Source organism: Nomascus leucogenys, chromosome 14 (genome assembly GCF_006542625.1).
Source record: "Nomascus leucogenys isolate Asia chromosome 14, Asia_NLE_v1, whole genome shotgun sequence".
Lineage (NCBI taxonomy): Eukaryota > Metazoa > Chordata > Mammalia > Primates > Hylobatidae > Nomascus > Nomascus leucogenys.
In genome coordinates, this window is record NC_044394.1 from 5,306,377 (window position 1) to 5,333,022 (window position 26,646).

Below are 26,646 nucleotides of genomic sequence, written 5' to 3' on the forward strand. Positions count from 1 at the left end.
TCATAAATGATTTATGTCTTTGCATAAAGGGGAGTGGGGGTTGTATGTGTTGCCCAGAGAACCATCGTCTGCCTTTCCTGGGTAATTTATACAAGATCAATATTTATCAAGGTGAGCCAAGAATTGTGCCGTAACTCTCTGAGAGCCAAATACTTCATTTACAGTTCCTTCACCCATGGAAGGGAGCGTGACAGATTGAAATGTTTGCATAAAAGCTACTTAAAGAGGTTCTCACTTGGTTCCTGTTGCTTTCAATGCAGGGTGATGCCTTGCAAGAAATTGCAGATTTCTCTCATAGATATTGCTCATTGACTAACACATAGTAGATATTAAAAAATGTACTTGTTGAATTAATGACTAAAGGGAAATAAACAATCATAATAGAAATATTACTATTCCCAAAGAGAAAGACTGATTGCCCACTTTGTTTATTCTGTCAGTGAATATTAATTGAGCATCCATTAGGCATTTTGCATTGAATAAAGTCACAGTTATTACCTGGAACGATCCCTATACATATGTGTGAACACTTTAAAACATGTTAATGAAATATATGCTCTATTAAAAGTTCAAAAAAGTGTTCTGATGATACAGATAAAGGATCAACTAGTTCTGCACAGAGGCATCTAGGAAAGGATAAGTGTAAGTAGGAGTTAAACAGAAAGTAAATGAGGAGGGGAATTTTTGGGGGAGGTAATAGTACGAATTAAGGCAGCATGAAAGACCTTTGGATTGCAGGAATGGGATAAATATGTTGCCATCAGAGATTAGAGTACTTGTGTCAGTAATAATAAATAAATCTGAAAATTTCTTTTAGAACTGGATTGTGAAAGGCATAATACACTCAACTAGTGAGCTCTTACTTTATTTTGTAAGCAAGAAGAGACTCTCATAAATTTGTAAACATGGATATTACATGGTTGGATTTCTCATAGGGATATATCTCTGGTAGCACAGTCTATACTATTTACCATCTGGTGGAGATGAAAGAGAGGAGAGGACAAGTTGGTGTAAATTTGTTTATCTCTGGTAGTGTCTCTTTGGAGTACTGTTTTGAGAAGGATTTTAAAACTTCATCTGGACTCACTGGGAAAGGCTTCAGTATAAAGAAATGATGCCTACCATGAGTGGAAGAAGGAAAGCAGAGGAAGTGTCAGCAGACATAGCTAAGCATTTGCCATCCCTGGGTTAGCAGGACATTGGGAAGGTCTAGGTGAGATATCATTAGTCTTTAATTAGGACAACCTCAATGTATGGGAGATGATAGGGGTGAGTTTATATATGATTATGATCTCCTGTGCACATGTGACTTGATGAATTACGTGCAGTTTAAAATAGAATAGAGGATGACTTTCTGAAGCTTGTAGTTTAAAACAGATCTTGAGAAAAGCAACCATAATTAATTAAGATGGAAAAAAGTAAATCAGTAGTGGTAAAGAGGAAAAAAAGATTATTTCTGTATGATTTTTACACATAATGAGTGTAAAAATGCCACAGTGTTTGTAGCATGAGTTTGAATCCCAGAGAGTGCTCTGAAATGAAGATTTAAACCTGGGATTTATCTGAATATAGGCAACATGTCTCATAGTTCAGGGATAATATTACTGAAGGAGAAGTCCAGTGGAACACCAGCATTTAAATAATGGATAGTAGAAAAGGAAGATCCATGCAGATGACTTCACATTTTCAGAAAGAATATTTCCAATTTGAGAAAAACGTAAAATTCGACCCTCTACTTTTCATTGTCACACACACAGAAAAACAAAAGGGATTTCCATTCCTGACTATGATAACTAGTTAGCATCTGAGCAGCTATCCTGCAGAGAATAACCGGAAAAGCTAGATTCAATTTTTAAAAATGTGCTTTAAAGTACAGGAGATTTACAAAGAAAGCGATAACTTAAGGGGCTAAAAGGAGAGGTGCAGAGATATGAACCTAATGTTAAGGTTTTATATTTTCTCTTGAGATTTTTGTGAATTTATAAGTGAAGGCAAAAAAGCCAAGAGAAAGCAGAGCTTATACATTCTCATGGGGCTGTGAAGCAAAATATGGAATTTAGAACCTGCCAAGGATAAATGCCTGGTAAATACCACAGGATTTCAGTTGGTACCAGGGTTAACACTGGTAAGAGGCAAATGAGGCATGTATGGCATAAAATTTTAGGAGGCACTCACTCATTAAATCATGTGCCCTAGGTGGCTCACTTGCCTCATGTTAGTCCTGACTCACACTGGGATACTTGGAAGGTTGTCTACAACTACAGAAAAACTGGAAATAGATCACTGTTTATAAAGACCAGGTCTAAAAGAGATGGAGTCAGAATTGTATTGAGACTTGCCTCTAGTATAACTGCCTGAGAGAAACAAAACTGAGTCCTCTCTGGAAGAAGAAAATGTTATCCAGAAACTCAAATTATTGCTACGCTTCTTTTTTGACAAAATGCCTTCAATAAAAATTTACCAGGTAGGCAAGGATATGAGGTCTAGTTATTAAAAAGCAAAAATAAAACAAGAATAAAAGCAGACAAGAGTGCCAGACTGGTAGGAGATCCAGATACTAAATTTATAAGACATAAACTTTTAAAAAACTGGGATTCATATGTCCAAAATATTAAATAAAAAGATGGAAAACTTTAGCCAGAAATCAGACTCTATTAAAAAAATCAAATAAACTCATAGACCTGAAAAAATAAAACTGAAGTTAAGAACTCATATATGAGCCTAACAGATTAAACACAAGTGAAGTGAGACTTAATGAATGTAAAAATGTCAGTTGGAAATATACAGATAGAATAATAAAAAGAAAAATAGAAAATGCAGAAAAGGGTCTAAGAGATATATGGGGCAACATAAAACTGTCTAAACTATGTGTAACTGCAATCTCATAAGAGTGAAGAGGGATGATATAGCAGAAGCAATATTTGAAAAGATAGTGGCTGAAAAGCTTATACAATCGCTGAAGGACATTAGCTACAGCTTCAAATTGTGTTACAAACACCAAGCAAAACAAACAAAAATACTTCCAAAAAACCACAAGGAAACTCACATTTAAATTCATCACAGTAATTACTGATGAAATGAAAGAAAATATTAAGGGCAACCAAAGGGAAAAAAGATACGTTAGCATTAAAGAAAGAATCCTAAAACTTACAGCTAACTTATAAAAAATTATAAAAAACAGGAGACAATTGAATGACACTTTCAAAATACTAAAAGAATAAAAAACTACCAGCCTCGACTTCTATACCCAGAAAAATATTCTTCAAAAATATTGGCATAATAAAGACATATTTAGAAAATGCAAACTGAGGGAATTTATTAGCAACAGAGTTATAGTACATAAAATACTAAAAGAAGATATTTGTGTAGAAGAACAATGATTTCAGATGAAAAAAGAAAAATGCAGAAAATAATGAAGAACAACATAAAGATTACATCTGTGCTTAAATGTAAATGAGTATTGACTGTATAAAACAACAACAGTAATGTTATATAAGGTTTACAATATCTGTGTCATTAAAATAAGTGAAAACCCTAGCATAAAAGACAGCAAGGGTAAATATTTTTTAACTGTTTGCATAGTCTTGCAAGTAATAAAAATATATATTTATGTTAAATATTAATAAATAAAATATTTATGTTTGAATCTCAAGGATATACATTAAAGAATTTGTAAAAGTCTTAGTAAGCTAATGGGGGGGAATGCAATAATAGAGAATACTGGACTAATGCAACAGCAGCTAGAGAACAGAGAAAAAGGACATAGAAATCGATTTAATGCCAAATATATCAATAATCTCTTGAAATGTAAGTGAGTTAACTATTCAAACAGACAAAGATTTTTAGATGAAAAAAGAAGCACAACTATATGCTGCTTAAAAGAGACATAATTTAAATGCAAAAAGGTTAAAAGTAAAAATGTACATAAAGATAGCATAATCTTTTTCATCTTTGTTGGTTTAAACTTGTTTTATCAGAGGCCAGGATTGCAGCCCCTGCTTTTTTTTCTTTCTTTTTTTTTTGCTTTCCATTTGCTTGGTAAATATTCCTCCATCCCTTTATTTTGAGCCTATGTGTGTGTTTGCACATGAGATGGGTCTCCTGAATACAGCACACCGATGGGTCTTGACTCTTTATGCAATTTGCCAGTCCATGTCTTTTAATTGGGGCATTTAGCCTATTTACATTTAAGGTTAATATTGTTATGTGTGAATTTGATCCTGTCATTATGATGCTAGCTGGTTATTTTGCACATTAGTTGATGCAGTTTCTTCACAGTGTTGGTGGTCTTTACAATTTGGTATGTTTTGCAGTGGCTGGTACCGGTTTTTCCTTTCCATATTTAGTGCTTCCTTCAGGAGCTCTTGTAAAGCAGGCCTGGTGGTGACAAAATCTCTCAGCATTTGCTTGTCTGTAAAGGATTTTATTTCTCCTTCACTTATGAAGCTTAGTTTGGCTGGATATGAAATTCTGGTTTGAAAATTCCTTTGTTTAAGAATCTTGAATATTGGCTTCCATTCTCTTCTGGCTTGTAGGGTTTCTGCTAAGAGATCTGCTGTTAGTCTGGTGGGCTTCCCTTTGTGGGTAACCCAAACTTTCTCTCTGGCTGCCCTTAACATTTTTTCCTTTATTTCAACCTTGGTGAATCTGATGATTATGTGTCTTGGGGTTGCTCTTCTCTAGGAGTATCTTTGCAGTGTTCTCTGTATTTTCCTGAATTTGGATGTTGGCCTGTCTTGCTAGGCTGGGGAAGTTTTCCTGGATAATATCCTGAAGAGTGTTTTCCAACTTGGTTCCATTCTCCCCATCACTTTCAGGTACACCAATCAAATGTGGGTTTGGTCTTTTCACATAGTCCCATATTTCTCAGAGGTTTTGTTTGTTCCTTTTCTTTCTTTTTTCTCGAATCTTGTCTTCACACTCTTTTTCATTAAGTTGATCTTCAATCTCTGGTATCCTTTCTTCTGCTTGATCGATTCAGCTATTGATACTTGTGTATGCTTCATGAAGTTCTTGTGCTGTGTTTTTCAGCTCCATCGGGTCATTTAAGTTCTTCTCTAAACTGGTTATTCTAGTTAGCAATTCCTCTAATCTTTTTTCAAGGTTCTTAGCTTCCTTGCGTTGGGTTAGAACATGCTCCTTTAGCTCAGAGGAGTTTGTTATTGTCCACCTTCTGAAGCCTACTTCTGTAAATTCATCAAACTCATTCTCCATCCAGTTTTCTTCCCTTGCTGGTGAGGACTTGTGATCCTTTGGAGGAGAAGAGGCATTCTTTGTCATAAATAGCTCTTATTACGTTGAGAAAAATTTCATCAAAACCTAGTTTATGGAATGTTCAACCTTTTTGCACTGTTTTTTCCTCATCTTCGTGGATTTATCTACTTTTGTTCTTTGAAGTTGGTGACCTTCGATGGGATTTCTGTGTGGACATCTTTTTTTGATGTTGCTGGTATTCCTTTCTGTTTGTTAGTTTTCCTTCTAATAGTCTGGCCCCTCTGCTGCAGGTCTGCTGGAGTTTGCTGGAGATCCACTCCAGACCTTGTTTGCCTGGGTATCACCAGTGGAGGCTGCAGAATAGCAAAGATTGCTGCCTGTTCCTTCCCCTGGAAGCTTCGTCCCAGAGGGGCACCCACCAGATGCCAGCTGGACCTCTCCTGTATGAAGTGTCTGTTGACCCCTGCTGGGAGGTGTCTCCCAGTCTGGAGGCACAGGGATCAGGGACCCACTTGATGCGTTACATAATGGTAAAAGGATCAAAGCAACAAGAAGAGCTAACTAACCTAAATATATATGCACCCAATACAGGAGCACCCAGATTTATAAAGCAAATTCTTAGAGAACTGCAAAGAGACTTAGACTCCCACACAATGATAATGGGAGACTGTAACACCCCACTGTCAACATTAGACAGATCAACATGACAGAAAATTAATAATTATATCCAGGACTTGAACTCAGCTCTGGACCAATTGGACCTAGTAGACATCTACAAAACTCTCCACTCCAAATTAACAGAATATACATTTTTCTCAGCACCACATCACACTTATTCTAAAACTGACCACATAATTGGAAGTAAAACACTCCTCAGCAAATGTAAAAGAACGGAAATCATAACAAACAGTCTCTCAGACCACAGCGCAATCAAATTAGAACTCAGGATTAAGAAACTCACTCAAAACCACAGAACTACATGGAAACTGAACAACCTGCTCCTGAATGACTTCTAGGTAAATAACGATATTAAGGCAGAAATAAATAAGTTATTTGAAACCAATGAGAACAAAGACACAATGTACCAGAATCTCTGGGACACAGCTAAAGCAATGTTTAAAGGGAAATTTATAGCACTAAATGCCCACAGGAGAAAGTGGGAAAGATCTAAGATCGACACTCTGACATCACAATTGAAAGAACAAGAGAAGCAAGAGCAAACAAATTCAAAAGCAAGCAGAAGATGAGAAATAACTAAGAACAGAGCAGAACTGAGGGAGATAGAGACATGAAAAAACCTTCAAAAAATCAATGAATCCAGGAGCTGGTTTTTTGAAAAGATTAACAAAATAGATAGATGGCTAGCCAGACTAATAAGGAAGAAAAGAGAGAAGAATCAAATAGACACAATAAAAAATGATAAAGGGGATATCAACACTGATCCCACAGAAATACAAACTACCATTACAGAATACTATAAACACCTCTACACAAATAAACTAGAAAATCTAGAAGAAATGGATAAATTCCTCGACACATATTCCCTCCCAAGACTAAACCAGGAAAATGTTGAATCCCTGAATAGACCAATAACAAGTTCTGAAATTGAGGCAGTAATTAATAGCCTACCAACCAAAAAAAGCTCAGGACCAGATGGATTCACAGCCAAATCCTACCAGAGGTACAAAGAGGTGCTGGTACCATTTCTTCTGAAACTATTCTGAGCAATACAAAAAGAGGGACTCCTCCCTAACTCATTTTATGAGGCCAGCATCATCCTGATATGAAAACCTGGCAGAGACAGAACAACAACAACAAAAAACTTTCAAGCCAATATCTCTAATGAACATAGATGTGAAAATCCTCAATAAAATACCAGCAAACCAAATCCAGCAGCACATCAAAAGGCTTACCCATCACAGTCAAGTCGGCTTTATCCCTGGGATGCAAGGCTGGTTCAACATATGCAAATCAATAAACGTAATCCATCACATAAACAAAACCAATGACAAAAATCACATGATAATGTCAATAGATGTGTAATAGGACTTCGATAACATTCAACACACTTTCATGCTAAAAACTCTCAATAAACTAGGTTTTGATGAAACGTTTCTCAACATAATAAGAGCTATTTATGACAAACCCACAGCCAATATCATACTGAATGGGCAAAAACCGGAAGCATTCCCTTTGAAAACCAGCACAAGACAAGGATGCCCTCTCTCACCACTCCTATTCAACATAGTATTGGAAGTTCTGACCAGGGCAATCAGGCAAGAGAAAGACATAAAAGGTATTCAAATAGGAAATCAAATTGTCTCTATTTGCAGATAGCATGATTGTATATTAAGCAAACCCCATCGTCTCAGCCCCAAATCTCCTTAAGCTGATAAGCAACTTCAGCAAAGTCTCAGGATACAAAATCAATGTGCAAAAATCACAAGCATTCCTGTACACCAATAATAGACAAACAGAGAGCCAAATCTTGAGTGAATTCCCATTCACAATTGCTACAAAGAGAATAAAATACTGAGGAATAAAACTTACAAGGGATTTGAAGAACCACATCAAGGAGAACTACAAACCACTGCTCAAGGAAATAAGAGAGGACACAAACAAATGGAAAAACATTCCATGATCATGGATAGGAAGAATCAATATTGTGAAAATGGCCATACTGCCCAAAGGAATTTATAGAGGTAATGCTATCCCCATCAAGCTACCACTGACTTTCTTCACAAAATTAGAAAAAACTACTTTAAGTTTCATATGGAAACAAAAAAGAGCCTGTATAGCCAAGATAATCCTAAGCAAAAAGAACGAAGCTGGAGGCATCACACTACCTTACTTCAAACTATACTACAAGACTACAGTAACCAAAACAGCACGGTCCTGGTACCAAAACAGATATATATACCAATAGAACAGAACAGAGGCCTCAGAAATAGTGCCACACATCTACAACCATCTGATCTTTGGCAAACCTGACAAAAACAAGCAATGGGGAAAGGATTTCCTGTTTAATAAGTGGTGCTGGGAAAACTGGCTAGCCATATGCAGAAAACTGAAAGTGGACCCCTTCCTTATACCTTATACAAGAAGTAACTCAACATGGATTAAAGACTTACATGTAAAACCCAAAACCATAAAAACCCTAGAAGAATACCTAGGCAATATCACTCAGGACATAGGCATGGGCAAAGACTTCATGACTAAAACACCAAAAGCAATTGCAACAAAAGCCAAAATTGACAAATGGGATCTAATTAAACTAAAGAGCTTCTGCAGAGCGAAAAAACAAACAAACAAAAAAAAAAAACCAGGATCAGAGTAAACTGGCAACCGACAGAATGGGAGAAAATTTTTGCAATCTACCCATCTGACAAAGGTCTAATATCCAGAATCTACAAGGAACTTAAACAAATTTACAAGAAAAAAACAACCCCATCAAAAAGTCAGCAAAGTATATGAAGAGACACTTCTCAAAAGAAGATATTTATGCAGCCAACAAACATATGAAAAAAAGATCATCATCACTGGTCATTAGAGAAATGCAAATCAGAAACCACAATTATCAAAATCATCTCACTCCAGATAGAATGGCGATCATTAAAAAGTCAGGAAACAACAGATGCTGGAGGGGATGTGGAGAAACAGGAATGCTTTTACACTGTTGATGGGAGTGTAAATTATTTCAACCATTGTGGAAGACAGTGTGGCAATTCCTCAAAGATCTAGAACCAGAAATGCCATTTGATCCAGCAATCCCATTACTGCGTATATGCCCAAGGGATTATAAATCATTCTACTATAAAGACACATGCGCATGTATATTTATTGCAGCACTATTTACAATAGCAAAGACTTGGAACCAATCCAAATGCCCATAAATGATAGACTGGATAAAGAAAATGTGACACATATACACCATGGAATACTATGCAGCCATAAAAAGGATGAGTTCATGTCCTTTGCAGGGACATGGATGAAGCTGGAAACCATCATTCTCAGCAAATTAACACAAGAACAGACAACCAAGCACCATATGTTCTCACTTATAAGTGGGAGTTGAACAATGAGAACACATGGGCATAGGGCGAGGAACATCACACACTGGAGCCTGTCACAGGGTGGGGGACTAGGGGAGGGATAGCATTAGGAGAAATAGTTAATGTAGATGACAGGTTGATGGGTGCAGCAAACCACCATGGCACGTGTATACTTATGTAACAAACCACACGTTCTGCACATGTATCCCAGAACTTAAAGTTTAATAAAAAAAAATTTAAAAGATGGCATAACTACAGTAATATCCTACAAAATAGATTTAAGGTGAAATTTAATATAGGTTTTTAAAAAAAAACACTTTATAGCAGTAAAGGGGTCAGTTCACCAGAAACGTAGCACAACCATGCATTTGTATGCACCCAATAAGATCACTTTAAATTTATAAAGCAAAAATTGATAGAACCAGGTGAAGTAGACAAGCCCAGAATTATTGTGGGGAACTTCTTGTTTTGTTTTGTTTTAATCAACTGAATTTGGGGATGGGTTGTTTTACGTCAATAGATAAACAGAAGTATACATCTCCTCATTATCAAATTATTTTCCTAGTTTCTTTTTAAACTATTTTATTTTAGATTCAGGGGTTATATGTGTTTTTTTGTTACATGAGTATATTGCATAATGGGTGAGGATTGGGCTTCTAATGCACCCATTACCCAATAGTGAACACTGTACCCAGTAGGCAATTTTCAACCTTGTCCTCCTTTCCATCTTCCCCTGTTTTGTAGTCCCCAGTATCTGTTTTTTCATCTTTATGTCCATGTGTACCCATTGTTTACTTCCCACTTATAAGTGAGAACATTCAGTATTTGATGTTGTTTCTGAGTTAGTTCATGTAGGATAATGTCTTCCAGCACCATCCATGTTGCTGCAAAGGACAAGATGTCATTCTTTTTATGGCTGCATAGTATTCCATGTGTGTGTAGACACACACATATATGTATATATATACATAAATGTACATATATATATGATAGGAGATTTTAATGTACCTCTGACAGAAGGTGAAAAACAAGAAGACAAAAGACACATTTAGTAAGAATATAGATCTACACAATACAATTTAAAAATGTGTATCCATTTGGCACCAGATTTGACTCTCTTCCCATTGCTGGGAGTAGTTCCTCATATTGTACCTATTCAATCTTTTGGAAGAGAATTTTGTTTTGTTTGGCCCTGCTTTTGAAGTAGGGTATGAGAACTCCAGTTATGATCTCTCCCTCTCTCTCTGTCTCTCAATCTGTGTGTGTGTGTGTGTGTGTGTGTGTGGTGTGTGTGTGTGTGTGACTTCAGAGAAATCTCTTTGGCCTCATTTTTGGCGAGAGTGATACATCCTAAAGAATGAAAACATTTTTATTCTTCTCCAAGTGAAGGGAAACAGGCTAATACAGGGTGGGTTCTCCTGACCTCCTTAGAAAGATAAATAACTTGCCAAGTGCTTAAGTTATTTTCCAAAGGGCCTTAAGTTCTTTAAAATGGGCCATGGACCACAGAGTCCTATTATTAGAAAATAGAAGTATAGGCAAGCAAGAAAAACAGAAAGAGAGGTGATCTAGACTCAAAATTTGGAGATCTGGGTTTCATATTTGAGAGTGATCCTCTACAGAGAGTGCCAGAGCAATAAACCAGGAGAAGGACTTTATGACAGTGGTGTGCTGGAGGTACTGGTTCATACTGGCTTGCAAGAAACCTTTGTGTGCATATCTTCCCAAATCCAAGTTCAGTACCATTACGTTGGTGGCTTAAATGTATATGTGGTAGAAGTATTTATATCAGAGAAATTGGCAAATGGTACAAAACAAGACTGTGTGTTGGGGAAGCTAGTTTTTAAACATTTATGATCATACCATAGCCAGAAAATTACCACTGAATTTACCCTCTGAAAATACCATCCGAATATAGGACTAGAATGAGACTGCCAGGTAGGAAACAACATCCTACTCTAGGATAATGACCCTCCTTCATAATTTGAGAATTCTCTCAAGTTTCAAGTGAACATCTGTACAACTAATGAGGGCAGGGTGAGGAATTAAGGAAGGAAGTCTCCCAGTTAAACCTTGGGACTGGACAGGAACATGTTGTTTTTTTTTTATTATTAATTTTTTTTTGCACACAAAAACAAACATTTTCTAAAAATACATACAAACAAAAATATGCGTATCAAACATATTAGGAAGGTTACACATGGGAAGTCGGGGAATAGAAATGGGGGGTGGGAGTTAAAATAAATGAGAGAGGGACTTTATATGGATCAGTGATAATAACTCAATCCTCTATTTGACAAAGAAGAGGGAGAAGGAAGAGGAAGAAAAAGAAAGTGGGATAAAGGATCAGAAAGGGAGGAAAATAGAAAAAATTAGAGTATGACTCCAGGGTAGACCTGTTTTGTTGTCACTGAGTTGGTTGGTTGGTTTGTCTGTTGTATTTTTCATGTTTCGCCAAGTTGGCCAGACTGGTCTCGAACCCCTAGCCTGAAGTGATCAACCCGTCTTGGCCCCCCAGAGTGCCGGGACCACAGGCGTGAGCCACCACGTCCAGCCCCCACATTGCTTCTGGCCTCCGTGGTAGACCTCCCAGACGGAGCGGCCGGGCAGAGGCGCTCCTCACTTCTTCCCAGACGGGGCGGCCAGGCAGAGACGCTCCTCACTTCTTCCCAGATGATAGGTGGCCGGGCAGAGGCGCTCCTCACTTCCCAGACGATGGGTGGCTGGGCAGAGGCGCTCCTCACTTCCCAGACGGTGGGTAGGAACATGTTAATACCTGCTGAGTTTTAGATGGGAGTGTAGACATCACTATTACAGTGTTTGTGTTTGTGTAAGTATTTATACAAGATTGTGCCTTCCATTTCCTATATATTACAGAGCAGGAAAATGTTGTCAGCTTCATCATGAAAAAGAGGTTTTTGGAAGAGACAGAGATTTCTCAATTGAGTCCTGAGAAGACTTGACCTTTTATATTGCTAAGTTTCACACAGGTCATGGATGAGTGCTAATCTGCTAATGACTCAGACTGCATTTGATGCAATGTTCCCTGTATCAAAAATGAAACTTGTATAGATGTATAGAAAAACAAAGTAAATCAGAACCTGTGAAGAATGAGGGAGACAGTGATAGTGATGGTGGAAGTTTCTTTCTGATTTCCAGAATTCTCCTTTGATGCAGAAGTTAGGCCATAATAGTCTTCAAAAATGAGCTATTAATGATAGTCTAGTCTTTGCAGCAGTAAAACCATGTTGATAGGTTATGGGATTTCTTTCTTTATCATCACCATGACTGCTTCTTGGAAACCACTGAGTTGGCAGCAGCTGTGTTCATTAAAGGCTGAGTTCTCAGAAGTGTTTATAAAACTAAACAACCCATAGATTTCTACTGGCAGAAACTAGTCATTGGCATTCTATGTCTTAGTCGCTACTCCTTTTTCACATGGGGCTTGGCAAGACTGACATATGTATCAGAATCATATGTACAATTTTAGTTAAACACGGACTCTCCTTCCCTCCTTCCCATCTCCTTTGGGCACAAAGAGAATTTTTAGATCCTTATTTTTCTCCCTATTCATAGGTTTAAGAGAACATTGCCTTATATAAAACAGTAAATCTCTGACTGATACCCCACCCTTTTTGATGAAATGTGCTGTAGAATATTTGCTAGACCTTCTTGTTAAAGCTTTAATATGAAGTCAGTAATTGAGTAATCAATGTATAGTTGGCCTTTATAAGTGCCAACACCATGGTCTGAAGATTAGTGAAATATGTTTGCCTTTTCACTTTAAGTCAACTTTCAGCATTTTCAGGGTTAAGACTCTAGACTAACTTGAGTCAAGACTACCGTGGAATTCACAATAATTCTCTTAAATTCAATCTATTACATTTGAAATTATATTTGAATCTCCCCCAGATTTAAATGCTTCTAATTTTTTTTGGTACAAAGCATTTTCACATTCATTATCTTATTATAACCCTCAAAAATTCTAAGGGTAAATACAGTAGATATTAGCGATAATGATAATTACTGTGTTGGTGAAAATAATGCTTTTAATAGTGATGATAATGATGGTGGTGACTACAATTTAAATGCCTCCTAGGTCCCAAGTCTTGTGATAGCTTTATATATATTATATCATTTAGTCCTCTGAACAATATTGTGAGGTAGAGTACCTCAACTCAAATATATGAAGTGATTTGTCAAAGGTCACATAGCTTATAAATATTAGATCAAGGTTTGGAACCCAAGTCTTTAGTCTTCTGGGCCAAGTTATTTGTAATCTATGAATTGCCAAATGTAATGCATAAAATGCCTTTACAACTCCATAGGATGGTTGACACACCTCACCTCCATCAGAACTTGGATTAACCTCACTTTCTTTGAGAAGCATTCTCTACCACTTATCAGCCATCTGATTTTAAGCAAATTATTTGACATGAGTTTACTCATCCATAAAAAAGAGATAACTCATCCATATTGGCTCAGTCTTTGCTGCAAAGATCCAATAACTTAACCAAAAGGCCTGGAAAAGTCTGGCAAATAATATGCACTTATTAGGTTGCGGTTCACATTTCCACACTGGCCACTGGCCTTCTTATGCTTTATTCCAATTATGAGAAGCACATATGGCAAAACAAGGGTCACATCAACCCAAAGCTCACAGAGTTTGGATGTTAGCACATTATTCCTAATCACTCAGATTAGCCAGCAAGTCATACTCTTTTTTTCTCTGTCCAAAGCTCAGCACCATTACACTGGACCTTAATCCTGCTATAACTAAGGGGCAGTAATATGTCTTAAAGAAAGATCTTTAAGAGAAAGGAAAACTGAAGAATCCTGGAAGGTCCACCCTGGAATGAGCCAAAGCTAACACTTCCTCAAAAAACAGAGGAATTTCCTTCCCCCTCAACCCCGCCCAGCGTATTTTATATATATTTTCTAAGAGGTCAGCTAAGAATAATGGGCTTGAGCCAATCCAGTATTGACCAACTACTCTAACATATTTCTCTTCAATACCTGGTGAGGCAATGGTGTTCAAGAAACATCTACACAATGCAAAGTGAGCAAAAACCAGCCAATCCTAAATCCTACATCAGTAGTCTTCTCCAACCTTGGGGTATAAAAGACATGTTTGGCCAAAGACTATGAAGTAATGCTCTTTATTAGCTTACTTCTTCTCTGTGTCCAAATGATAAAATAAAATTCTGATGTGAAAAAATAATATTTAGAATTTTCCCTTTATAGTCTTCAAAATAGTGGTTGTCCTCATTGTCTCTCCTTCTCTCAAACAAAAAACAAAACGCAAACTCTTTATAAATTTAGATTGAGTTGACTTATTTTTCCTTTATTTGAAAAGTTTCTTTATGTATGATATCACATCTATTATCTCTCTGTATTCTATACCCCTTAAGGTAAGCAGATGTCATAATCTCTATTTTGTGGATAGGGAGGGAAGCTTAGAAAATTTTGTAACATACTGGTATCTCAGCTAGTAAATTGTGGAACCAGGACTGAAACCTACAACTTCTGACTTGAGATTGTTTCTCAAAATCAGAGCATTCTCAGAGTGTTTTTTTTTTTTTTGAGACGAAGTCTTGCTCTGTCACCCAGGCTGGAGTGCAATGGCGCTACGTCAACTCACTGCAACCTCTGCTTCCTGGGTTCAAGCGATTATCCTGCCTCAGCCTCCTAAGTAGCTGGGATTACAGGTGTGTGCCACCACACCCAGCTAATTTTTCTATTTTTAGTAGAGATGGGGTTTCACCATGTTGGCCCAGATGGTCTCGATCTCCTGACCCTGTGACCCGCCCGCCTCGGCTTCCCAAAGTGCTGGGATTACAGGCATGAGCCACCGCACCTGGCCAGAGTGTTCTTATTTTGCTTTTGTTGTTACTGTTTTTGTGTTGTGTGTGTATTTTCTCTATACACAACGTGCAGAAAGGACTAAAGCTGCTATTATTAGAAATTTACCTTCTAGTTGGTAGATATATAACATTGTTCAAAGCAGGAAGCAAAGTCAGTATTATCATTATTTCTAAAAGACAGGGTCTCACTCTTTCACCCAGGCCGGAGTCCAGTGGTGGGATCATCACTCACTGCAACATTAAACTCCCAGGCTCAAATGATTCTCCTGCCTCAGCCTCCATAGTAGCTGGGACCACAGGCATGCACCATTATGTTGGCTAATCTTTATTTTTTGTAGAGACAGGGTCTCACTATGTTGCCCAGGCTGGTCGCAAACTCCTGGCCTCAAGTGATCCTCCCGCCTTGGCTTCCCAAAGCATTGGGATTGTAGGCCTGAGCCACCGTGCCTGGCCGAGCAAAGTCAATGTAGTTAAGTACTGGGAAGGCCGAGCAAACCAATGGTAAAATTTGGATGAGAGTCACTGGGGAGGTTTCTGGGCATAGTTGAATATCCACCTACCTATAAAATCTAGAGCCCTGGCTTTCCCATCTACTGAGACTCCAGGGGTAGGGAGCCTGTCCCACTGAATTGTCTGTGCTTCTGGGAAGCTCCTTCATTGTATGTGAGCCTAATGTGCTTTTATTATCCCCTACTACCTTTATCACAGCAGTGAACCTCATCTACTCGTTGTCCCTAAAACATAACAGAGCCTCTCACTGTTTACCCATATCCAGTTCATGAGACTGGTAGGAGCTCCCTGTGGATGTAGTATTTGGAAAAAAGATTTTGGATAACTGTGTCAACCTGTCGGGATGCTTCCCTAAGAGTCCACTAGAGGAAATCATAGTCAGGAGGGAAATTGGGGTTTAAAATTTAAAGACAGAACTATGTGTTGAGCCAATGGGGCAACACTAGGATAAAACAATAGCTGGGCAGTGAGAGTTAGTGGCTTAATGACCAGGAGAATAAAAGCAAGAATTGATGTATGGAACAGGTGAAATTAGGCAGTTTAAGCAGTCTTAAAACCTTGGGTTTTTCTTTTTCTGCAGAGTTACATCCAAGCTGCCAGAGTTCTTCAAAGACATCAGGGGAGGTCGGACAGTTTTCCCAAGCTATTCCCCATCCATAAAATGCCCTTCTCTCCCTATTAATTACTTTGGTTTCTACATTTTCTGCACGGCCTACCTCTAATATTTTCTTCTGCAGAAAATTGTTCTTAGCCACTCAGACTATAAGAATCATGCTCAGTTGTCATATATTTCAAACAGTTCTGTGTCACCATTTCCTTTGTTACATACAAAGTCTTTCCTCCAAATAGAATATAAACCTGTTGTAGAGAGGCAAAAACATGATGTCTTTTGAAAATCCTAAAGGCCTTAGCACATTAATTATTATCGTTATAGCAAACACATATCTAGCACTCACTATGTTCTCTTCCAAGCACTTTTCACACATTATCTCATTTAATCCCGACAACCGACTGTGCAGTATTTCCTACTGTCATTTTATTTTACATATGAGGAAACTGAGTCCTAGGCAGTTTAAGAGATAGTCCCAAGGTTACCCTGCTTGAAACAGAGATCTCTCACCCAGAACAGTTTCTCACTGGCACCTTCTCTTTGCTCGGCTGCCAAAAAAGTAGATATTGACGTGGAATCTGAATACAGCACCTGGCTGGAGAGCATTGCTTGTCTGATGATTCACACTTTTAAATAAAAATAATAAAACCCTTGGCTGCACAGCTTCACTTCCACAGTCCAGCTGGGATGTGGTCACCGTGGTTCCAAAACACACTTGGGTGATATTTCAGCTTGAATAAGTGTAATTTGCACATTCGGTTGTCAAAATTCTGCACGGAGGTCTTGCGATCACACTCCTTGTCAGGCAACTGCCAAAAGCTTGCTAATGTTTTGGCTCCCTTGTCCTGCTGGTTTTTGCTGGAAGTGACCTAGAGGAGCATGGGATGCCTTCTCCTTTAGTTGAAACCCAAGTTAAAATGGGACAATCTGGGTGAGTGACCCAAACCTAAGTCCTGATTCAGCCATTATTTACTGAGCACTTAGCATGTATCAAGTATTTTCCTGTATTTTATTACATTGAATCTTCCTAATAGCGCTCCGAGGTGGGTGTCGTGATCTGTATTTTACAGATGTGGAAGTAGATTCAGATGTGAAAGTAACTTGCTAAAGGCCATTCCGTGAGTAGAACTAAAGAGATCTGATTCTGGGTTTCCTGCCCACATCTCCATATCAAGGTGCTTCTGGTTCACTTTGAGGTGAATAAAGTAAAGAATGGAGGGGTAATATAATAAAGATGATAATAATAATAACTACAAACATCACTACCAACATTTCTTGAGTCCACACTGTGTGCCAAGCACTATGGGAATGCCTTATAGGCATCACTTCATTTTACCCTCACAACACCCATAAGAGGTAGTAGGCACTAGTATTTCCCCCATGGTACAAAGAAGGAAAATGATGCTCAGAGACGTTAAGCAGGTTAGCAAATGGTGTGCGAAGATTTAAGCCCAGACATTCTGTTGCCAAGGCTTGCTACAACAGCTATATGAAAACATGCAATGTGGGAGTGCCGGATTAGATTCCTCACCTGCCCCATATCTTCAAAGGAAGCACCAAGAGAAAGTGTGAGGTCAATGATTTGAAAAAATTAATCAGACTGTCAACATTTCCAGTGGAGTCCATTCAGCCAAAGTCCCCATTTTCAATGTGAACCGCCATGTCGCAAGGCTGACTTAGGAATGTTGCACTCACAGACTCTGAGGAAGATGATAGATTTGTTGAGATGGAGCCTCACCTGGCTTGGAGCCCAGGATGTCCAGGCTAAATCTGTGTCATTTAGTCCCTTTCACCCCATCTTATTTGGAGTAAGCTGGAAAGAAAATTTGGGTGCTTTGCCAAGGCTTTGGGAATTCACAACCCTGTCACTCAGGGATGAGAAGGATCCTTTAGTTAGAAAAAGTTCTCAGTCACCCCTTCTGGAAGAGAATCAGTGATGTGCCTTTCCACAGTCATGAGAGTTATCACTCCTCCCCACGGGGAGAGTGGGCAGTCACGGTGAATCCTGGAAATGGGAGCTGCTCCCAGAGTGACTGAGAACAGAGCTGAACTCAGTTCCTCACTTCTTGGTACCAAGGGGTTGGGTTGTGCCTTGCAAAGAGAGAGCAAGAATGAAAAGAATAGTAGAATGAGGTTTCGTTTTATATCCAGTAATTAACACACCAAATTAAAAATGAGCAGGGCAGTTTTGTGTGTGCTTGTGATTTGTTACACTGTTTTCCTTTCCTCTCTTATTTTAAAAAAATGCTATTTAAACAATATTATAATGACATTAAAAGAAGTACATTACTTATTTATTTATTTTGAGACAGCATCTTGCTCTGTTATCCAGGCTGGGGTGCTGCAGTGGTGCGATCTCGGCTCACTGCAACCTCCACCTCCCAGGTTCAAGTGATTCTCCTGCTTCAGCCTCCCGAGTAGTTGGGATTACAGGTGTGCACCACCATGTCCAGCTAATTTTTGTATTTTCAGTAGAGACAGGGTTTCACCATGTTGGCCAGGCTTGTCTCGAACTCCTGATCTCAGGTGATCTGCCTGCCTTGGCCTCCCAAAGTGCTGGGATTACAGCTGTGAGCCACCATGCCTGGCCAGAAGTTTAATAAAGAAAATATTCACGTTCCACTTTTGGCTTGTAGAATACAGCATAGTCTTTGCTCATGCATCATCTATTCTTATGTAACTGTAATCAGACAATAGAGTGAGCATTTTTCCTTGTCGTCCCATATTCCTTAAAAATATTCCTTGTTGGGCATGGTGGCTCATGCCTGTAATCCTAGAACTTTGGGAGGCTGAGGCCAGAGGATCTCTTGTACCCAGGAGTTCGAGACCAGCCTGGACAATATAGTGAGACCTTGTCTTTATTAAAAATAAAAACATAGCCGGCCATAGTGGCACATGCCTGTGGTTCCAGCTACTCAGGTGGCTGAAGTAGGAGGATCACTTGAGCCTGGGAAGTCAAGGCTGCAGTGATGAGAGATCGAGAGATCGTGTCACTGCACTCCAGGCTGGGTGACAGAGGAAGGAAGACCCTGTGTCAAATAAAAAGAAAATTTGTTTCAAAAGAGAATTCAATGCGTCGATTACAAAGCCTATTGCTTCTTTCCTGTCTTAATTTTGCTGACACTCTGATATTTTAATCTTCATTCTAGAGTGTGAATGAAGAGAGGAAGGAGGAGGTTTGAAAATGAAGGGACATGCACATTTGTCTACCCTGTCATGTGTTTATGGTTCCCATTAATAATAAAATAGATAAGAGGATTAGATAAGAGGATAAACAGAAGAGAAAAAGATCAAAAGTGTTCATTAAAATGAGTTGTATTCCAGTTATTTTCAAGTTAGGAGAACCAAGGTGAAAAAATGCACTAACCAGCTGACAAACAGCTCTGCCCTCCGGAGGCTTGGCAGACACTTAGCAGCTGCTCCCAGGGCCAGGCACCTCTGGCTGTGCCAGCAGCTGTGCCAAGGCTGAACAAGGTCGGGGGGAAAGAAATGCTTCACATACCTTTGGATCTGTTTAGTCATTGACGCAGGAAATAGGTCTGTGTCGCTCAGCTGGTAGCATCATTGCGTTTGCCTGGAAGGTCAAGGGTTCAAGGACCACACTAGAAAGTTGGCAGCTTCCCAAAGCCAATGCTTGCACTGTCATGGAAGGCAGGTGGTGGTGAACACTGGAGAAAGGAATGCTCTCTCTGCATGTCCCAGGGAAATGGGGCTCACAGGGGCAAGACAGACACCACACCACTGTTTACTTTGACCCATAAGCTTCAAAGTACTCCAGTGTGGAACTAGCAGAACTCTCATCCAGGGGACAGGATTGTGTCATAGACACTTCTAGAAGGCAAGTGGAGTTTGGGGCTCTCTGATGCATGCTCTACCATCTTTTTTACTGAACCCTCAGCTCAGCCTCTGTTTCAGCTTTGAGAAACTCAGAAACCAAGAACAGCACAAAATTGTGGCAGATCCTCAGGAAGAAAAGAGGCCCCACACTTACTGAGCAAACTAAGCCTGGAATTCATGTCCACAGCCCAGTAGAATCATCTCTTTGTAAACTTCTCTAAAATGTTTATGTGCATTGCTGCTTGGAAGTTCAATGTTATGCACAGAAGCAATTTACTATAATATTTAAGATATTTAAATTAGTTTAAAAGTTTAAAAAGCATGATTATATTTGAAATTATTTGGAATTATTTATAGTAAATACACTTGATAATTTAGCTTTTAGCTAAATATTGGAAATTTGGGGAAATAATCCAAAAAATGATAGTAGAGAGGGAGTTCAGCAAAGGTAAATGTGGAAATACATCTTTTAAAATTAATCAAGCCCACCCCACTAAAAGACAGATCACTTAAGCCTGAAATACAATTTATCCTTCTGCCTAAAGAATTTCTATGGCAGCAGGTGTGGCCTGAACAACAGTGCACACCTGAGTTGTTTGTGCGTGGAGTAACATTTTGGCTTACAAGTTACCACAGGGCTAATTGTTGCTTATTTATTTTGTGGGCTGCTCTGATCCTAGATACATTTGTTCCAGGAATGTGGGAGATTGAGTAGGTGTGGGGATGGTGCTCTTCGGTAAAATTGTCTCTAGACTGGAGAAGGTACAGTAACAGGCAGCTTCTTGTTAGTCTAAAGGAAAAAAAAATCCCTGACTCCTTTCCCCTTTAAATAAAATACCTTGCTTGCAACCAGCTATAAGAGAGGTTTGAGGTTGGCTTGCATCGGGACCCTGCCAACAGGTTCAACTCTGATGTTCCTGCTCCCAGGATACCTTTTGCTGTCTTATCATTAGTTTTTTTATTTATTCAGTTATTAGGAGCTGTCTTTCTGCTCCTACTCTCAGAGACCTAAACATGACCTCTCGTCTTTTGAAACCAAAGACAGAGTGAAACAGTCCCCAAAGAAAGGAAATCTAACAAAGTCTAATGGAAGTTACACAGTTTTGGATTTCCCTTGGCATTTTGTGGTACCTGTCTCTAGTCCTTAGTGCTGTCTACCTGAAATTATTAACATTTCCTCTCTTCGTGAGGACAAGGTGGTTCTTCTTTAATTTTTTAACAGCTTTATTGAGATATCATTCACATATCTCACATACGATTCACCCATTTAAAGTATATGCTTCAATGGCTTTTATTATATTCACAGAGTTGGGCAGCCATCATCTTAATCAATTTTATGACATTTTCCCAAAGAAATCCAAAATGTTTTAGCAAACATTCTCCAATCCTCCTGTCCTCCCAGGTCTAGGAAACCACTGATGTAATTTTTGACTCTGTGAAATTGTCTCTTCTGGATATTTCATACAAATGGAATGAAGGCTCTCTTTAAGCATCCTACTATTCTTCCACAGAGCCTGGCCAAAAACCTCGTACCTAGTAGGCCTTTTAGCAAGGCTATATTAGTTACTTGATTTAGGTATATTAAATGACTCTTTTAGGATCAACATAGCTCATTAATGGGTAACTGGATAGTCCTAGATGAAAGACCTCATATGCCGTTACCCATGGCGTGTTAATGGTCTGGACAGTATCAGAATGAAAAGACAGCCTATGAGTCATAGCTTCCCCTAGGTGAGGTCCCACAGACATGGCCCCCTGTACTACTCGTCTGTTCAATGATATAACATGGACGCCTTCAGCTCAACAAATCAGAAATCGATTCCCTAGAAGACTGGAGTTCTCTTATGAGTTGGCACACCACGCTGCGTGTTAACAGGCAATAACACTAAAATGCACTAAAGACCATGTAATTTATTCCCAACATGCTGTTATTCTTTCCAAAACATTAGCTTTGGAGCAGAACGTTTGCTAAATGTTGTCTTTATTTCCAAAGCTTGGGGTAAAGATCATATGCAACCAAGGACTGAGAGATAATTGGCCACTTTACAGTTTTAACCTCAAATGAACTCCCCCGTCTGAGTAAATTTCCTGGTAAAAGATCCCATTTTAATAGAATGTGAAAGCTGCAAGAAAGATGGAGCTTACAGATCACAGTATGGTCTGTTAGATAAATGACCAGGAGTAATATTTCTTAAAACCACATTTTGTAGACAGAGTTAACAGAAAACCCAGGAAAAAAATACCCAGTGGTTCAGCATTCATGCTTAAATGAAAATAGCATGTGTGTTTTCAGCCCAAGTTGTGCCAGGGCTTGGAGGGAAATTGGCAAGGATTAAAACCAGGAGTCTTTTGGGGGTTGTTGGGTATTGTCATCCTGGACCTGACCTCACAGCTTTCTCTTGGAGGAGAAGGCAAAGAGTAGCTGTGCTAAAACTTTGCTCTAAGAGTTGCCACAGAGTTCAGAAAGTTCCTCTTCTTGCAGTTGGCTTATTTTCACTGAGCTGGCATTGAGCCAGAAGTCAAGTTATTGTTTTGTTTAATAGCTGAAGAAATGACCGTCTTGTGCTTTTTAACCTAAAGGTGGCCTTGACTGCAGATCCCTGGATGTGGGGAAGCACCTAAGAAGGTCAGTTCTTCCAATAGAATGGGAGGGTGCTCTTGCTGTGCATTTAAAGTGAGTTCCTTGGTTTCCTCCTTTGGATTATCATCTTTGGTGAGGTTTGTCTCATGGAGAACTGATGACTGTGAGTTGTCATGTACAAAGTGGAAAAATAGCTTTATTGTCTTAAGCTCAAATTTCACAGGCTTGCACTCCTTGGTTTAGAATTCAGATTCCTCAGTATGAAAGAGAACAAGAAAATGTTGCACCTTTTAATCTATTTGGGCAGAAAGAAAATTTAAGTCTAGTCAGAGAGGGTATCTGTCTACAAGAGCTCATCCCGAAGACTTCAATTCGTTATTCAAGAAACCATGGCTAAGAATGCACTATGAGCCAGGAACTATCCTGGGTCCTAGGGGTTACAGAGGAAAACTAACCATGACTCTACCTTGAAGGGCTCACAGTTTATTGGTGATTGGTCATAGGGGAGAGGGAGAGGGAGTAAGACCTAAGTGTGGTGAGTACCATGATACAGGTATGTACAGGATATGATGGAGCACAGCTTGGTGTGGGTCAGAAAGACTTTTCAGGAGGAACGAATCCAAGGTTGGGTCTCAAAGTAAGAATAGAAGTTAGTCAGGCATCTGGAAGTTCACAGTTGCATGGGGGAGGAAGTTTGCCTGAAGTAGAGGGACCAGTATATGAAAAAGCACAGGAACGGAGATTGCATGATGTGGTTCAGCACGTCTTGCCTGGGTGGGCATGTGTTTTTTGAAAGACGAAGTCAGAGAAGTTGGCAGAGGCCGGATCAATAGCAGCCTTGGGTTTTAAACAAGACCACTTTCCCAGCTCCTCCTGGCTGTTCCAACATGGCAACTGGTGCCCTGAGTTCTATCTCAGCATTTGTCACTGTGTGAGTATCCCTCTTTTTCGCTCTAAGCAGATAGATCTTGCAGATCTGTAAAAAATTCTGGTTCTGCCACTTCCTATGTATGTAACCTTGGACAAACTACTTAGCTATATGGAGGCTCTGTTTTCTCTTCTGTAAAATGGGTCAAACAAAAAACAACTTCATAAGGTTATTGTATTACCAGGAGCAAACAAGAACAATGACTGGCATGAAAAAAAAAGTGGTCATGAAATATTTGTGGAATTAAATTGGGTACAGGAGTGAAAAGGAAATTCTTCTGTCTGGAAAATAGCCTTTAGCTTTCCAAACACCAGTAGCTGCCAAAGCAGTGTAGGACACCTGGAAAGAGGTAGAAAAGAGATCCGAACCATGAAGAAGAGTGACAGGAAGCCACAGACCCCAAAACTAGAAGATGGTAAGCCAGTGAAGCAGATCAAAGTGGTAGGGGTGCATCTTGTGCCAGAACAGCAAGGGCACTGCCAGGTCAGAAGGGTGGACAGGAGGGAGGAGGTGGCAGATGCTGGCTCATAGGGCACTTCAGAGAGTGAACGCATGGCAGCCTGTGGCTTTGTCTTTCCTGATGTTGTCCTGGTATCCTACTAGGCTCTGGAAAGAAATCAAAAAATAAAAATAAAAATAAAGGAAAGAAGAGAGGAAAAAAGGGAAGAAGAAAACAGTGGCATTGTTGTTTAATAACAGCAACACCCCTTCGTGATAGAAAACACATAACAAACTAGAAATAGAAGGAAACGTCCCCAACCTGCTAAAGGGTGTTTATGAACAAACCACAGCTTGCATACTTAATTGTGAAAGGCTAAAAGCTTTCCCCTTAAGATCAGAAATAAGACCAAGGTGTCTGTTCTTTTTTTTTTTTTTTTTTTTTATATACTTTAGGTTTTAGGGTACCTGTGCACAATGTGCAGGTTTGTTACATATGTATCCATGTGCCATGTTGATTTCCTGCACCCATTAACTCGTCATTTAGCATTAGGTATATCTCCTAATGCTGTCCCTCCCCCCTCCCCCAACCCCACAACAGTCCCCGGAGTGTGATGTTCCCCTTCCTGTGTCCATGAGTTCTCATTGTTCAATTCCCACCTATGAGTGAGAACATGCGGTGTTTGGTTTTTTGTCCTTGCGATAGTTTACTGAGAATGATGTTTTCCAGTTTCATCCATGTCCCTACAAAGGACAGGAACTCATCATTTTTTATGGCTGCATAGTATTCCATGGTGTATATGTGCCACATTTTCTTAATCCAGTCTATCGTTGTTGGACATTTGGGTTGGTTCCCACTCTTTGCTATTGTGAATAGTGTCACAATAAACATACGTGTGCATGTGTCTTTATAGCAGCATGATTTATAGTCCTTTGGGTATATACCCAGTAATGGGATGGCTGAGTCAAATGGTATTTCTAGTTCTAGATCCCTGAGGAATCACCACACTGACTTCCACAATGGTTGAACTAGTTTACAGTCCCACCAACAGTGTAAAAGTGTTCCTATTTCTCCACATCCTCTCCAGCACCTGTTGTTTCCTGATTTTTTAATGATGGCCATTCTAACTGGTGTGAGATGGTATCTCACTGTGGTTTTGATGTGCATTTCTCTGATGGCCAGTGATGATGAGCATTTTTTCATGTGTTTTTTGGCTGCATAAATGTCTTCTTTTGAGAAGTGTCTGTTCATGTCCTTTGCCCACTTTTTGATGGGGTTGTTTGTTTTTTTCTTGTAAATTTGTTTGAGTTCATTGTAGATTCTGGATATTAGCCCTTTGTCAGATGAGTAGGTTGCAAAAATTTTCTCCCATTTTGTAGGTTGCCTGTTCACTCTGATGGTAGTTTCTTTTGCTGTGCCGAAGCTCTTTAGTTTAATTAGATCCCATTTGTCAATTTTGGCTTTCGTTGCCATTGCTTTTGGTGTTTTAGACATGAAGTCCTTGCCCACGCCTATGTCCTGAATGGTATTGCCTAGGTTTTCTTGTAGGATTTTAATGGTTTTAAGTCTAACATTTAAGTCTTTAATCCATCTTGAATTAATTTTTGTATAAGGTGTAAGGAAGGGATCCAGTTTCAGCTTTCTACATATGGCTAGCCAGTTTTCCCAGCACCATTTATTAAATAGGGAATCCTTTCCCCATTTCTTGTTTTTGTCAGGTTTGTCAAAGATCAGATAGTTGTAGATATGCGGCATCATTTCTGAGGGCTCTGTTCTGTTCCATTGATCTGTTCTAAACACTCCTATTCGAAATTGTGCTGGAGGCTTTAGCCAGGGTAATTAGGCAAGAAAACGAAATAAAAGACATTAAGATTGGAAAGGAAAAAGCAAAACTATCTGTTTGAAGAAACACAATTTTATATATAGAAAAACAATCTTGAAAAAGAAGAACGAAATTGGAAGATTTGCAGTTCCTGATATAAAAATTTACTACAGGCTGGGTGCAGTGGCTCATGCTTGTAATCCTAGCAATTTGGGAGGCTGAGGTAGGAGAGTGGGAGGATCTTTTTAGTTCAGGAGTTCAAGACCAGCCTAGGAAATATAGGGAATCCCAAATCCACAAAATAAATAAACAAAAAATTAGCCAACCATGGTAGTGTGCACCTGTCGTCCTGGCTACTTGGGAGGCTGAGGTGGTAGGACTGCTTAAGCCCAGAAGGTTGAGGATGCAGTGAGCTGTGATCACTCCACTGCACTAATAGAGTGAGACCCTGCCTAAAAAAATAGCTTACTACAAATAACTTGGTACAAATCTATAGTAATCAAGACAGTGTTGTACTGGCATGAGGATTGATATATGAATCAATAGAATAGAATTGAGGATCCAGAAATCAACCCTCTCAATAACAATAAATTGATTTTCCATGAAGGAGTATCGAGAAAATTCAATGGGGGAAGAATAAGCTTTTTCAACAAATGGTACTGAGACAACCAGATATCCATATGCAAAAGAATGAAATTAGATCTCCTGCCACCGTATATAAAAATTAACTCAAAATAGATCGAAGACCTTAAATGTAGGAGCTAAAGCTATAAAATTCTTAGAAGAAAA

The 26,646-nt window shown here is 39.1% G+C and overlaps 1 protein-coding gene across 5 annotated transcripts in view; it reads left to right on the top strand.

Moving 5' to 3' along the window:
• The window catches only part of PCTP (phosphatidylcholine transfer protein), a 101,245-nt gene that overhangs the window by 41,116 nt on the left and 33,483 nt on the right, over window positions 1-26,646 (top strand). Inside the window, exon 6 of one of the 5 annotated variants that reach the window (XM_030827700.1) lies at window positions 16,221-16,898. The exons of 3 other annotated variants lie outside the window; for them this stretch is intronic. In XM_030827700.1, coding sequence (XP_030683560.1) covers window positions 16,221-16,322 — 102 coding nt within the window. In that variant the 3' untranslated portion in view covers window positions 16,323-16,898. Of the gene's footprint in view, window positions 1-16,220; window positions 16,899-26,646 lie in introns of those variants that run through there. One more of the 5 variants, XM_030827701.1, reaches the window with a different exon arrangement.